The sequence below is a fragment of the Balaenoptera borealis genome, assembly GCF_965194805.1.
Source record: "Balaenoptera borealis genome assembly, chromosome: X".
Classification (NCBI taxonomy): Eukaryota; Metazoa; Chordata; class Mammalia; order Artiodactyla; family Balaenopteridae; genus Balaenoptera; species Balaenoptera borealis.
In genome coordinates, this window is record NC_138881.1 from 110,460,001 (window position 1) to 110,475,968 (window position 15,968).

Here is a 15,968-nt window from a genome sequence, read left to right on the forward strand (position 1 = left end):
GTGGGGTCTCTGTTTCCCCCAGTCCTGTCGAAGTCCTGCAATCAATTCCCACTAGGCTTCAAAGTCTGATTCTCTAGGAATTCCTCCTCCCGTTGCCGGACCCCCAGGTTGAGAAGCCTGACGTGGGGCTCAGAACCTTCACTGCAGTGGGTGGACTTCTGTGGTATAAGTGTTTGCCAGTCTGTGAGTCACCCACCCAGCAGTTATGGGATTTGATTTTACTCTGATTGCGCCCCTCCTGCCATCTCACTGTGGCTTCTCCTCTGTCCTTGGACGTGGGGTATCCTCCTTGGTGAAGTCCAGGGTCTTCCTGTCAATGATTGTCCAGCAGCCAGTTGTGATTCTGGTGCTCTCGCAAGAGGGAGTGAGAGCACGTCCTTCTACTCCGCCATCTTGGTTAATCCCCTCGGTGTATGATCATTTTAAGTGTTGTATTTGGTTTGCTAATATTTTGTTGAGGATTTTTGAATCTATATTCATCAACGATATTGGCCTAAAATTTTCTTTTCTTATAGTGTTTTTGTATGGTTTTGGTATCACAGTAGTGGTGACCTTGCAGAATGAATTTGGGAGTGTTCCATCCTCTTCAATTTTTTGGAATAGTTTATGAAGGATAGGTATTAGCTCTTCTTTATATGTTTGGTAGAATTACCTTGTGAAGCCATCCAATCCTGGATTTTTGTTTGCTGGGAGTTTTTCTTATTACAAATTCAGTTACACTAGTAGTGATCAATCTGTAAATTCTCTGTTTCTTCTTAATTCAGCCTTTGCGGGTTGCATGTTTCTAGAAATTTGTACGTTTCTTCTAGATATGCAATTTATTGGCATATAACTGTTGGTAGTACTCTCTTATGATTTGTTGTACCTCTGTGGTATCACTTGTAATTTCTCCTCTTTCCTTTTGTATTTCGTTTTATTGGGGTCCTCTTTTCCTCTTAGTAGACGTTTATCAGTTTCGTTTATCTTTTCAAAACAGCAAGTCTTAGTTTCATTTATTTTTTTCTGTTGTTACTTAGGCTCTATTTTATTTATTTCTTCTGTGATCTTTATTATTTCCTTCTTTCTGCTGATGTCAGCTTTGTTAGTTCTATTTCTATTCCTTTAGATTGTAGGTTAGGCTGTTTGAGATTTTTTTTTTTCTTGAGGAAGGCCTTTATCACTGTAAACTTGCCTCTTAGAACTGCATTTGCTGCTTCCAATAGATTTTTTTAACACTTTATTGGAGTATAATTGCTTTACAATGGTGTGTTAGTTTCTGCTTTATAACAAAGTGAATCAGCTATACATATACGTATATCTTCATTCTCCTCCCTCTTGCATCTCCCTCCCACCCTCCCTATCCCACCCCTCTAGGTGGTCACAGAGCACTGAGCTGACCTCCCTGTGCTATGCGGCTGCTTGCCACTAGCTATCTATTTTACATTTGGTAGTATATATAAGTACATGCCACTCTCTCACTTCGTCCAAGCTTACCCCTCCCCCTCCATGTGTCCTCAAGTCCATGCTCTAGGTCTGAGTCTTTATTCCTGTCCTGCCCCTAGGTTCTTTAGAACCATTTTTTTTTCAGATTCCATATATATGGGTTAGCATGCAGAATTTGTTTTTCTCTTTCTCACTTATTTCACTCTGAATGACAGACTCTAGGTCCATCCACCTCACTACAAATAACTAAATTTCCTTTCTTTTTATGTCTGAGTAATAATCCATTGTATATATGTGCCACATCTTCTTTATCCATTCATCTGTCGATGGACACGTAGGTTGCTTCCATGTCCTGGCTATTGTAAATAGAGCTGCAATGAACATTTTGGTACATGACTCTTTTTGAATTACGGTTTTCTCAGGGTATGTGCCCAGTAGTGGGATTGCTGGGCGTATGGTAGTTCTAGTTTTAGTTTTTTAAGGAACCTCCATACTGTTCTCCATAGTGGCTGTATCAATTTACACTCCCACCAACAATGCAAGAGGATTCCCTTTTCTCCACACCCTCTCCAGCATTTATTGTTTGTAGATTTTTTGATGATGGCCATTCTGACCTGTGTGAGATGATATCTCATTGTAGCTTTGATTTGCATTTCTCTAATGATTAATGCTGTTGAGCATTCTTTCATGTGTTTGTTGGCAATCTGTGTATCTTCTTTAGAGAAATGTCTATTTAGGTTTTCTGCACATTTTTGCATTGGGTTGATTTCTTGATATTGAGCTGCATGAGTTGCTTGTATGTTTTGGAGATTAATCCTTTGTCAGTTGCTTCATTTGCAAATATTTTCTCCCATTCTGAGGGTTGTCTTTTCGTCTTGTTTATGGTCTCCTTTGCTGTGCAAAAGCCTTTAAATTTCATTTGGTCCCACTTGTTTATTTTTGTTTTTATTTCCATTTCTCTAGGAGGTGGGTCAGAAAGGATCTTGCTGTGATTTTTGTCATGGAGTGTTCTGCCTATGTTTTCCTCTAAGAGTTTTATAGTGTCTGGCCTTACCTTTAGGTCTTTAATCCATTTTGAGTTTATTTTTATGTATGGTGTTAGGGAGTGTTCTAATTTCATTCTTTTACATGTAGCTGTCCAGTTTTCCTGGCACCATTTATTGAAGAGGCTGTCTTTTCTCCACTGTATATTCTTGCCTCCTTTATCAAAGATAAGGTGACCATATGTGCATAGGTTTATCTCTGGGCTTTCTATCCTGTTCCATTGATCTATATTTCTGTTTTTGTGCCAGTACCATACTGTCTTGATTACTGTAGCTTTGTAGTTTAGTCTGAAGTCAGGGAACCTGATTCCTCCAGCTCCATTTTTCTTTCTCAAGATTGCTTTGGCTATTCGGGGTCTTTTGTGTTTCCATACAAATTGTGAAATTTTTTGTTCTAGTTCTGTGTAAAATGCCAGTGGTAATTTGATAGGGATTGCATTGAATCTGTGGATTGCTTTGGGTAGTAGAGTCATTTTCACAATGTTGATTCTTCCAATCCAAGGACATGAGATATCTCTCCATCTGTTTGTATCATCTTTAATTTCTTTCATCAGTGTCTTATAGTTTTCTGCATACAGGTCTTTTGTCTCCTTAGGTAGGTTTATTCCTAGGTATTTTATTCTTTTTGTTGCAATGGTAAATGGAGAGTTTCCTTAATTTCTCTTTCAGATTTTTCATCATTAGTGTATAGGAATGCCAGAGATTTCTGTGCATTAATTTTGTATCCTGCTACTTTATCAAATTCATTGATTAGCTCTAGTAGTTTTCTGGTGGCATCTTTAGGATTCTCTATGTATAGTGTCATATCATCTGCAAACAGTGACAGTTTTACTTCTTCTTTTCCAATTTTTATTCCTTTTATTTCTTTTTCTTCTCTGATTTCTGTGGCTAAAACTTCCAAAACTATGTTGAATAATAGTGGTGAGAGTGGGCAACCTTGTCTTATTCCTGATCTTAGTGGAAATGGTTTCAGCTTTTCACCATTGAGGATGATGTTTGCTGTGGGTTTGTCATATATGGCCTTTATTATGGTGAAGAAAGTTCCCTCTTTGCCTGCTTTCTGGAGGGTTTTTTTTTAATCATAAATGGGTGTTGAATTTTGTCGAAAGCTTTCTCTGCATCTATTGAGATGATCATATGGTTTTTCTCCTTCAATTTGTTAATATGGTGTATCACATTGATTGATTTGCGTATATTGAAGAATCCTTGCATTCCTGGGATAAACCCCACTTGATCATAGTGTATGATCCTTTTAATGTGCTGTTGGATTCTGTTTGCTAGTATTTTGTTGAGGATTTTTGCATCTATGTTCATCAGTGATATTGGCCTGTAGTTTTCTTTCTTTGTGACATCTTTGTCTGGTTTTGGTATCAGGGTGATGGTGGCCTCCTAGAATGAGTTTAGGAGTGTTCCTCCTTCTTGTATATTTTGGAAGAGTTTGAGAAGGATAGGTGTTAGCTCTTCTCTGAATGTTTGATAGAATTCGCCTGTGAAGCCATGTGGTCCTGGGCTTTTGTTTGTTGGAAGATTTTTAATCACAGTCTCACTTTTGGTGCTTGTGATTGGTCTGTTGATATTTTCTATTTCTTCCTGGTTCAGTCTCAGAAGGTTGTGATTTTCGTAGAATGTGTCCCTTTCTTCCCGGTTGTCCATTTTATAGGCATATAGTTGCTTGTAGTGATGTCCCATGATCCTTTGTATTTCTGCATTGTCAGTTGTTACTTCTCCTTTTTCATTTCTAATTCTGTTGATTGGAGTCTTCTCCCTTTTTTCCTTGATGAGTCTGGCTAATGGTTTATCAATTTTGTTTATCTTCTAAAGAACCAGCCTTTAGTTTTATTGATCTTTGCTATCGTTTCCTTCATTTCTTTTTTATTTATTTCTTATCTGATCTTTATGATTTCTTTCCTTCTGCTACCTTTGGGTGTTTTTGGTTCTTCTTTCTCTAATTCCTTTAGGTGTAAGTTTAGGTTGTTTATTTGAGATGTTTCTTGTTTCTTGAGGTAGGATTGTATTGCTATAAACTTCCCTCTTAGAACTGCTTTTGATGCATCCCATAGGTTTTGGGTCATTGTGTTTTCATGGTCATTTTTTTCTAGGTATATTTTTATTTCCTCTTTGATTTCTTCAGTGATATCTTGGTTACTTGGTAGTTTATTGTTTATCCTCCATGTGTGTGTATTTTTTACAGAATTTTTCCTGTGATTGATTGTAGTCTCATAGCATTGTGGTCAGAAAAGATACTTGATATGATTTCAATTTTCCTAAATTTACCAAGGCTTGATTTGTGACCCAAGATATGATCTATCCTGGAGAATGTTCCATGAGCACTTGAGAAGAAAGTGTATTCTGTTGTTTTTGGATGGATTGTCCTATAAATATCAATTAAGTCCATGTTGTTTAGTGTATCATTTAAAGCTTGTGTTTCCTTGTTTATTTTCATTTTGGATGATCTGTCCATTGGTGAAAGTGGGGTGTTAAAGTCCCCTACTGTGAGTGTGTTACCATCGACTTCCCCTTTTATGGCTGTTAGCATTTGCCTTATGTATTGAGGTGCTCCTGTGTTGGGTGCATAAATATTTATAATTGTTAAATCTTCTTCTTGGATTGATCCCTTCATCATTATGTAGTGTCCTTCTTTGTCTCTTGTAGCACTCTTTATTTTAAAGTCTATTTTGTCTGATATGAGAATTGCTACTCCAGCTTTCTTTTGATTTCCACCTGCATGGAATATCTTTTTCCATCCCCTCACTTTCAGTCTGTATGTGTCCCTAGGTCTGAAGTGGGTCTCCTGTAGACAGCATATATACAGGTCTTGTTTTTGTATCCATTCAGCCAGTCTATGTCTTTTGGTTGGAGCATTTAATCCATTCACATTTAAGGTAATTATTGATATGTATGTTCCTATTACCATTTTTTAAATTGTTTTGGGTTTGTTATTGTAGGTCTTTTCCTTCTCTTGTGTTTCTTGCCTAGAGAATTTCCTTTAGCATTTGTTGTAAAGCTGGTTTGGTGGTGCTGAATCTTCTTAGCTTTTGCTTATCTGTAAAGCTTTTAATTTCTCTGTCGAATCTGAATGAAATCCTTGCTGGTTAGAGTAATCTTGGTTGTAGGTTTTTCCCTTTCATCACTTTATATATGTCCTACCACTGCCTTCTGGCTTTCAGAGTTTCTGCTGAAAGATCAGCTGTTAACCTTTTGGGTATTCCCTTGTATGTTATTCGTTGCTTTTCCCTTGCTGCTTTCAATATTTTTTCTTTGTATTTAATTTTTGATAGTTTGATTAATATGTGTCTTGGTGTGTTTGTCCTTGGATTTTTCTTGTATGGAACTCTCTGCACTTCCTGGACTTAAGCATTTCCTTTCCCATATTAGGGAAGTTTTCAACTCTAATCTCTTCAAATATTTTCTCAGTCCCTTTCTTTTTCTCTTTTTCTTCTGGGACTCCTGTAATTCGAATTTTGGTGTGTTTAATGTTGTCCCAGAGGTCTCTGAGACTGTCCTCAATTCTTTTCATTCGTTTTTCTTTATTCTGCTCTGCAGTAGTTATTTCCACTATTTTATCTTCCAGGTCACTATCCGTTCTTCTGCCTCAGTTATTTTGCTGTTGATTCCTTCTAGAGAATTTTTAATTTCATTTATTGTGTTGTTCATCATTGTTTGTTTGCTCTTTATTTCTTCTAGGTCTTTGTTAAACGTTTCTTTTACTTTCTCCATTCTATTTCCAAGCTTTTGTATCATCCTTAGTATTATTACTCTGAATTCTTTTTCAGGTAGGCTGCCTATTTCCTCTTCATTTTTTGGTCTGGTGGGTTTTTACCTTGCTCCTTCATCTGCTGTGTGTTTCTCTGTCTTCTCATTTTGCTTAACTTACTGTGTTTGGGGTCTCCTTTTCGCAGGCTGCAGGTTTGTAGTTTCCATTCTTTTTGGTGTCTGCCCCCAGTGGCTAAGGTTGGTTCAGTGGCTTGTGTAGGCTTTCTGGTGGAGGGGACTAGTGCCTGGGTTCTGGTGGATGAGGTTGGATCTTGCCTTTCTAGTGGGCAGGACAGCATCCAGTGGTGTGTTTTGGGGTGTCTGTGACACCCCAAAACACACCACCGGACGTGTTTATTATTTTAGGCAGCCTCTCTGCTAATGGGTGGGGTTGTGTTGCTCTCTTGCTAGTTGTTTCTCATAGGGTGTCCAGTACTGTAGCTTGCTGGTTGTTGAGTGGAGCTGGTTCTTAGCGTTGAGATGGAGATCTCTGGGAGAACTTTCACTGTTTGATATTACGTGGAGCCGTGACGTCTCTGGTGGTCCAATGTCCTTAAGTTGGCTCTCCCACCTCAGAGGGACAGGCCTGACACCCAGCCAGAGCACCAAGTCCCTGTCAGCCACACGACTCAGAAGAAAAGGGAGAAAAAAAGAAAGAAAGAAAGAAAAATAAAATAAAGTTTTTAAAATAAAAAATAATTATTAAACATAAAAAATAGTAAAAAGTAATTAGAAAAAGAAAAAAACAACCAAAGAAACAAAAAAAACAGACAGACGTAACCCCAGAACAAATGGTAAAAGCAAAGCTATACAGACAAAATCACCCAAGGAATCATACTCATACTCACAGAAAGAGAAAAAGGAAAAAACATATGTATATATCATTGCTCCCAACGTCCACTGCCTCAAATTTTGGTTGATTTGTTGTCTATTCAGGTATTCCACAGATGCAGGGTACATCAGGTTGATTGTGGAGATTTAATCCGCTGCTCCTGAGGCTGCTGGGAGAAATTTCCCTTTCTCTTCTTTGTTCACACAGCTCCTGGGGTTCAGCTTTGGATTGGCCCCGCCTCTGCATGTAGGTCGCCTGAGGGCGTCTGTTCCCTGCCCAGACAGAACGGGGTTAAAGTAGCAGTTGATTAGGGCACTCTGGCTCACTCAGGCTGGGGGGAAGGTGGGGTACGGAATGTGGGGCGAGCCTGCGGCGGCAGAGACCGGCATGATGTTGCAACAGCCTGAGGTGCGCCATGTGTTCCCCGGGGAAGTTGTCCCTGGATCACGGGACCCTGGCAGTGTCGGGCTGCACAGGCTCCCAGGAGGGGAGGTGTGGAGAGTGACCTGTGCTTGCCCACAGGCTTCTTGGTTGCTGCAGCAGCAGTCTTAGCATTTCATGCCCGTCTCTGTGGTCCGCGCTGATAGCCGCAGGTCGTGCCCCTCTCTGGAGCCTGTTTAGGTGGTGCTCTGAATCCCCTCTCCTCACGCACCCCGAAACAATGGTCTCTTGCCTCTTAGGCAGGTACAGACTTTTTCCCCAACTCCCTCCCGGCTAGCTGTGGCGCACTAGCCCCCTTCAGGCTGTGTTCATGCAGCCAACCGCAGTCCTCTCCCTGGGATCTGACCTCTGAAGAAGCTGGAGCCTCAGGTCCCAACCCCCACCCATCTTGGCAGTTGAGCAGACAAGCCTCTTGGGCTGGTGAGTGCTGGTTGGCACTGATCCTCTGTGCAGGAATCTCTATGCTTTGCCCTCTGCACCTCTTTTGATGCGTTCTCCTCCTTGGCTTTGAAGCTTCCACCCTGCCACTCCCTGTCTCTGCCAGTAAGGGGCTTCCTAGTGTGTGGAAAATTTTCCTCCTTCACAGCTCCCTCCCAGGGGTGCAAGTCCTGTCCCTATTCTTTTGTCTCTGTTTTTTCTTTTTTCTTTTGCCCTACCCAGGTACATGGGGAGTTTCTTGCCTTTTGGGAAGTCTGAGGTCTTCTGCCAGCGTTCAGTAGGTGTTTTGTAGGAGTTGTTCCACATGTAGATGTATTTCTGATGTATTTTTGGGGAGGAAAGTGATCTCCACGTCTTACTCTTCCACCATCTTGAAGGTCTCCCCTGCTTCCCATAGATTTTTGAAAGTTATATTTCTACTTTCATTTGTCTTGAGGTATTTTATGATTTCCTCTTTGATTTCTTCATTGACCCATTGGTCTTTTAGTAGCATATTGTTTAGTCTCCACTTGTTTGTGTTTTCCCCATTTTTCTTTTGTAATTGATTCCTAGTTTCATACCATTGTGGTTGGAAAAAATGCTTAATCTAATTTCTAGTCTCTTAAATTTGTTGAGAAACTTGTTTTGTGGCCTAGCATGTGATCTATCATGGAGAACGTTTCATGTGCACTTGAAAAGAATGTGTATTTTGCTCTTTTGGGATGGAATGTCTTGTAAGTCGATATCTATTAAGTCCAACTTGTCTATTGTGTCATTTAAGACCATTGTTGCCGTATTGATTTTTTGTCTTGGTTGCCTGTCCATTGATGTAAGTGGGGTGTTAAAATTTCCCTACTATCATTGTATTATTGTCAATTTCTCCCTTTAAGTCTGTTAAGATTTGCCTTACATATTTACGTTCTCCTGTATTGGGTACATACATGTTAATGAATTTAATATCCTCTTCTTGTATTGATCCATTTATCATTATATAATGCCCATTTTTTGTCTTTTGTTGTAGCCTTTGTTTTAAAGTCTATTTGTCTGATAGGAGTATTGCTACCCCTGCTTTCTTGTCATTTCCATTTGGATGAAATATCTTTGTCTATCCTCTCACTTTCAGTCTGTGTGTGTCTTTAGCTCTGAAGTGAGTCTCTTGTACAGCATATATATGGGTCTTGTTATTTTATCCAATCAACCACCCTATGTCTTTTGTTTTGTTTTGTTTTGCTTTTATTGGAGTATAGTTGATTTACAATGTTGTGTTAGTTTCTGCTGTACAGCAAAGTGGATCAGTTATACATAAACATAGATCCACTCTTTTTTAGATTCTTTCCCCATATAGGTCTTTAGAGAGTATTGAGAAGAGTTCCCTGTGCTATACAGTAGGTACCCTATGTCTTTTGATTGGAGCATTTAGTCCATTGACATTTAAAGTAAGTATTGATAGGTATCTACTTATTGCCATTTTATTCCTTGTTTTCTGGTTGTTTTTGTACTTCTTTGTTCATTTCTTTTTCTTTTTCTTCCCTTGTGGTTTGTAGATTTTCTTATATGGTATGTGTGTGTTCCTTTCTTTTTAGTTTTTTTTTTTTTTTATCTATGGTAGGTTTTTGATTTGTGCTTACCATCAGTTTCCTATATGTTGACCTATAACTATATCTACTTGTTTTAAACTGGGAGTCATTTAAGTTCAACCACATTTTAAAGATCTACATTTTTTACTCCTCTCCCCCTCATTGTGTGTTTTTGATGACATATTTTACATCTTCATGTTTGTCTCTTACCTTTGTATCATTGTACTTGATTTTACAATTTTTGTCTTTTAATCTTTATACTAGTTTACTTAAGTGATTGGTCTACATCCTTTACTATATATTTTCCTTTACTAGTGAGATTTTTCCTTTCCTATAAACTCTTACTTCTTATAGCCTTTTCTTTTCCATTTAAAGAAAACCCTTTAACACTTCATCTAAGGTCAGTTTACTATTGATGAACCCTTTTAGTTTTTGGTTGTCTGAGTAGTTCTTTATCTCTCCTTCAATTCTGAATCATAGCCTTGCTTGGTAGTGTATCCTAGGTTGTAGGTTTTTCCCTTTCAGCACTTTAAATATGTCATGCTACTCCCTTATGGCCTGCAAAATTCCTGCAGAAAAATCAGCTGATAGCCTTATGGGGGTTCCATTGTATGTGACTCTTTATTTTTCTCTTGCTGACTTTAGAATTCTCTGTTTATCTTTAACTGTCACCATTTTAAGTCTGATATGTCTTGGTCTGGTTCTCCTTGGGTTCATCTTGTTTAGGACTCTCTGTGTTTCCTGTACCTGGAAATCTATTTCCTTCTTCAGCTTCGGGAATTTTTCATCCATAATTTCATCAAGTACATTTTCTACCCCTTTCTGTCTCTCTCTTCTCCTTCTGGGACCCCTTCAGTGCAAATGTTAGTATGCTTGATGTTGTCTCATAAGCCCCTTAAACTATCCTCATTTTCAAAAATGTGTTTTTATTTTTGCTCTTCTGATTGCACGATTTACATTCTTTTATCTTCCAGATCACTTAGACATTCTTCTGTATCACCTAATCTTCTATTAATTCCCTCTAGTGTATTTTTCATTTCAGTTATTGTATTCTTCACTTCTGACTGGTTCGTTTTTATACTTTATAGTTACTTGCTAAAATTCTCACTGTGTTCATCTATTCTTTCCCCAAGTTCAGCTAGTATTCTTATTACTAAAGGTTTGAACTCTTTATCTGGTAAATTAATTACCTCTGTTTCACTAGGATTTTTTTCAGGTTTTTTTTTCTTGTTCTTTCATTTGAAATATATTCTTCTGTCTTCTCATTTTGTTTAATTTTCTCTGTCTCTATGAAGTTAGGTGAAAGAGTTACCTATCTGACGCTTCTGTGGGAGCATCCCTATGCAGTCTACGTGTGCCCAGTGGCTATGGTAGGAGAGCCGGATCTGACGTGAGCAAGAGTCACATCTTCCCCCAGGGTGTGCTGGCAGCTATCAGCTTGGTAGAAGGTGGTGCTGGAGATGGAAGGGCTAGAGCCAGAGCCAGGGCTTCTTCTATGCTCAGCGGCCATCACCGCCTCACTGGGGGCAGAGTTGGTGCCCAAGGTACTGGAGCAGGAGCCCTGAAGGTTAGGTCCGAGCTGGTTCCTTTCCCTCTATAAGTGTGTGCACCACCCCCCTGGCAATGGCACCTCTGCCCTAGTGGAGAGCAGCACTGGAGCAACAGGTACTAGAGGGGGCCTGCGGGACAGGCCAGGGTAAGTGCTGGGGCAGTCCCAGCAAGTTAGTCCGAGCCCCAGGTAATTTTCAATCTGCTGCTTCCTCATGTGCATGCTGGTAATGGCTGCCTTCCCCTTGTTCAGAGGCAGGGTTGGGTCCGAGGCAGCTCCATTCTCTCTAAGTGTGTACACTCTCCTTGGCAGCAGCAGCCTTTGTGGTGGTGGAGAGCTGCACCAGAGCAAGAGAGGCTGGAGTGGGCACCTGGTGCAGGCTGGGGAGCAGGCTGTGGCAGTTGAGGGAAACCAGCCAGAGCTCCAGGTAGTTTTCAGTCTGTTTCCTCCACCTTGTTCCCTGGGAGTAAGCAAGTGTGTGCATGCTCTTCATGAGTGGAGTGTCAGTTTCTTACAGCCCTCTGGTAAGTCCCACTGGTTTTCAAACCAGCTAAGGAGACTCGTCTTCCCAGAGTCAGGCCCAACATGTGGCTTGAACCCATCACTCCCCACGGAGGATCCTTGAGGCTGTGCTATCCCCTGCCTCTTGTGTGTCCCCTACTTGGGCACTTGTCCCAACTAGATCGCTTTTCCTCCCTTCCTGCCCAACTCTGTGCAACTCTTTCTTTATAGCCTTGGTTGTAGAAGAGCCTTTATGTCAGGCTCCAGGTTGTTTTCAGCAAGAGTTGCTTCATATGTAAGATATATTTTGATGTGTTCGTGGAAGGAGGTGAGCTCAGCATCCTCCTACTCTGCCATCTTGATCTCCCTCCCATCTGCCCCTGACATTCCACAGGAGACAAGTAAGATGATCATCCTACATTTTTCCCCTTTGGACTTCCTCAGAGTATTTCCATACTAAAAGGTTGTTGTTATCTTTGCTGTTTTAGTGGCGATGATACTGTCTAAGACTTAAATTTGTAACAATGTACCTATAGCTGAAGAGTCCAAATCCAAGCTAAGGACAGGTGATGAAGGTCAAGGAATAATGAGAATGTCCTGAGATGGATCTCTGAGGTTTTCATTTTCACAGACGCATTTTTGTGCAACGTGTATAAGTCATCTACCATTAGTTGTAAATCAATGTGACATTAATTTAGCCATTCATCCTTTTTGCTGCTGCAGAACTTAGAGCTCCTTCCTGGGCTATGGCTTTAAGAAGGCAATGCAAGCACAGATATAGCAGTAAACTAATTTTGCAATAGAGATAGAAAGACTTAGAAATTTTAATATTCTTAAGAGACTATCTGATTTGTGTTGAGAGGGGGCCGACTTGATTTTCTTAGAGGCTCTAAAGAAGAGTGAATGTGAATGATTGGGCAAGCCAGCGTCTTTATAAAGGTGGTTTTTAAATTGCATTGCTTGGAGTGTTTACCATTTATTTACTTGACTTTTGCCCTTGCATGAAAAACCAAAAGGAAATATGTCTTACTTTGGTTTAAGAAGCTGGCGACGTGGTGAATGGGGAGTTAGAACTTAGGTATTATCTATCCCAGATTCAGGAAGTCAGGGAGATGAGGTTATACTAATGAAAACTTGTTTTCAAGATTCCCTCCACTCTGAAAATTAGGGTTTTGCATGAGAAGTTTTAGTCCCAAAATAAAAGATTGGGAAGTGCAAATGTTGTGTAAATGAGAGATCTTTCTCTTTTTCCAACTTGGTATTCCTTGATTGAAAATCTTAAATTATATTTATTGATGAGTTAGGATTCACTTCAGAGCATGTTTAAAATTCAAAATGTGACTTGATTTTTAAATCTTTGATTTACATACTTTCAGGAACCCATTTATTATAGAAATCAAGAACAGCTGTGTTCTCCCTAGGGTTGATTGTTTCAGTCAAATCCTTTTAAAACACGAATTAAGAAGATGAGGATTTAATCTTTGTTTCTTCCAACAACAACAAAAAATCTCATTATAGAGTTAATATACCTCCTAGTCCAGACTGTGTTATCAGAAAGTACATATTCAATACTATCTACTTTTTAATCAATGGTATATTTATAACTTTTAGATTATTTTGTAGTTACGTCAGAAAAACTGAAAGATTTGCTCTTTTTATTTTTCCAAATTCACTGAATTTAGGAAGTTACAGGGTGGTGAACCTATCACTGAGCTATTTGGCGAGTATTTTTGCCACAAGGTACTAGAAAGACAAGAACCATCACCAAAAGTAGGCAGAGGTAACTTGTGGGTTAGCTATTATACTATGTGATACTAATCACAATGTCTTGGTAAGAAATTAAGCACCAAGTAAATCAATAACGATGGTACGCAAGTTTTGGAGAAGGTATTATAACAAAATGTTAGCATTAAAGAAACATTTGCAACCTACGAAGCCTAAACTATTTTTAAAAGCTCATATGGGCAGCTGAAGATGTATTTGTCCCATGTGAATACTAGAGGTGGGTGGGGATAACAAGTAACTTGCCATATCAAAGAGACTATGGCATACATGGAAAGTGTCTTTTAGAAATAGAAAAAATCCAATCAAGGAGAATGGGGAAGCTTATAAATTAAGCAGGTCATGTGCGAACTGTCATTTAGGCTGGTTGAAAAAAGAAAAATTGGTGAAATTCTTTAAAATCAGTCATAAGTTTTTAAGTTACTCAAAAGCAGGCAGTTTACTGGGTCTATTTGGTGATGATGGTGCAACAAACTTGACAGAAAAATAATAAACTTTAATGATCTATTTGTCTAATAAAAGAAGATATAAGGGAACATGCTAACTCAATAACTTGTCTCCTGAAATTGATGACCAGGTTAAACTGTAATAAGTGAACAGGTAATCTAGGTCCAATTAACAAATTAAATATAGACAGTTCATCAGAACTATATGGCATCCTTCTATATTTTGAAGGAACTCAAAGTAAGGTTTTAGGTCTGGACTAATAAAGCACTTAAGTATAAATTAGATTGACATGTATACACTGCTATATTTAAAATAAAACGCCTTCCCATGAAAAAATAAAAATAAATAAAAAATAATAAATTAATAACATGCTATTTTTGTGAGGTTTGGAAATCTTTTTTTCTACTTGATCAGTAGTATATATTCAGCAATATGAGTTTAAGTAAGGTTAAAGGTTATCTTGTGGGAGAAAAATTTGAATTAAAAATTGTACACTGTTAGATAAAGGATATTTCTGAATCAGGAAAGGGCAGTGAATTTATAAATCTAAGTCATGCCTATACATCTGTTAAACTAAAACCTTATGCTTGATTCAGATTTTGTTGTAGCAAAATATTGATTTATTCTGGATTCCTACTGTGAGATGTGTTGTGAAAGTTCAACATATTACCATTTCCTTATGAGTACTTGCAATCGTGATAAAAGCATAGAATCTTATTTCAGCCATTGATGAGAACATTACATACAGATAGGATCCCAAGTAAAGAAGAAAAAAAGGACTTGTAGATTCTTGGGTCCTTTGTGCTCTGTGTTGTTTATATGGTGGTTTAGAAGTATAGGTGCAGTGATTAGGATGTCCAAGTTGGAGAGAGAGGAGAGTTAGAAGGTAATATTTTGCTGGTGGAATGTAAGAATTTTAACAACTCACCTACCTATAGCTTAGATTAGGTATTCTCTCATTATCACTACCATTGCATTAATGTGCAAATTGTGTATATTCAGCTGCTTTATTCTAAAAAGAGTCTGGCCCTTTGGTGTGCACCAGAGACAACATTTGCTATAGGAGATTGTGGTAGCAGGATCAGCTAAGCCCACTTAGTGTGGGTGATCCAATAGAATATGGACTAGTTGGACATTTGGGATACAGTTGTTCTAACAAAGCAACATGCGGAGAGTCAAGGGAGTTTGTATGCTTTTTTTTTTTTAAATGTGGTATTGTCTCATGTGATTTATTTTCCTTCATTTAAAAACTTGATGCAAAATGTTTGTGCTCTTTCCTTTCTTTCTCTCCCCGCCCCCCCCCCTTAGAATAATATAGCCGATCCAGAAGAACTGTTCACAAAATTAGAACGCATTGGAAAAGGCTCCTTTGGAGAAGTTTTCAAAGGTATTGATAACCGTACCCAGCAAGTGGTTGCTATTAAAATCATAGACCTCGAGGAAGCCGAAGATGAAATTGAAGACATTCAGCAAGAAATAACTGTTTTGAGTCAGTGTGACAGCTCATATGTAACAAAATACTATGGATCATATTTAAAGGTAATGTGTACGCTGGATTATTTAAGTCATAAGGTATTTTCATTATAAGTATTTCTTTTTTTTTTAATTCTGTTTTTCGAAAGGCAATGTCTTAAATTAGGATTTGACAGCCTTTGGCCTCCAGGCAGAATTCAGCTCCATTTGTAGGGCCAAAATAGACTGTTTTTAGATTTAGCAGCTGTATCCTGAGTGCATCCCAGTACTCAGCTGCAACATTTTTCCACACCTGAACTTTTGGGTTGATGGAGGAACAGAAAGGCAGCTGAGCCTTGAGACATATCCTTTGCCAGGAAAGAGCTTTCTCCCTGGGCTTTTACACATTATTCTCAATGGTCCCGTCTGTCTCAACCTCAGAATTGATGGCATATGTAAGCATGTCACTATTCCATTGAGTTATGGTGGTTATTTACACATCTCTCTCTCCCTCTAGGTTGTAAGCTTCTTGACAGCAGGGAGTTTAGTTCAACCCGTCTTGGTTTTCACATCACTTAGCACAGAGCATGGCACATCTTAAGTACATGATAAATATTTGTTGAAATGGAATTAAATAGATTAATATCTGTTCCCCCCCACCAAAAAAAAGTTGGATTTTTAGTTTCCAGGATTATGGAATTAGCAGACACCTGAATTTCCAGCAGATGGAGTTATTACTGCATCACAGAAAA

The 15,968-nt window shown here is 38.8% G+C and overlaps 1 protein-coding gene across 2 annotated transcripts in view; it reads left to right on the forward strand.

Moving 5' to 3' along the window:
* Positions 1-15,968, forward strand: part of STK26 (serine/threonine kinase 26) — a 70,757-nt gene that overhangs the window by 35,226 nt on the left and 19,563 nt on the right. For both annotated transcript variants that reach the window (XM_082377926.1, XM_082377927.1), the window contains one exon: positions 15,073-15,303. In XM_082377926.1, the coding sequence (XP_082234052.1) occupies positions 15,073-15,303 (231 nt within the window). The remainder of the gene's footprint in view (positions 1-15,072; positions 15,304-15,968) is intronic.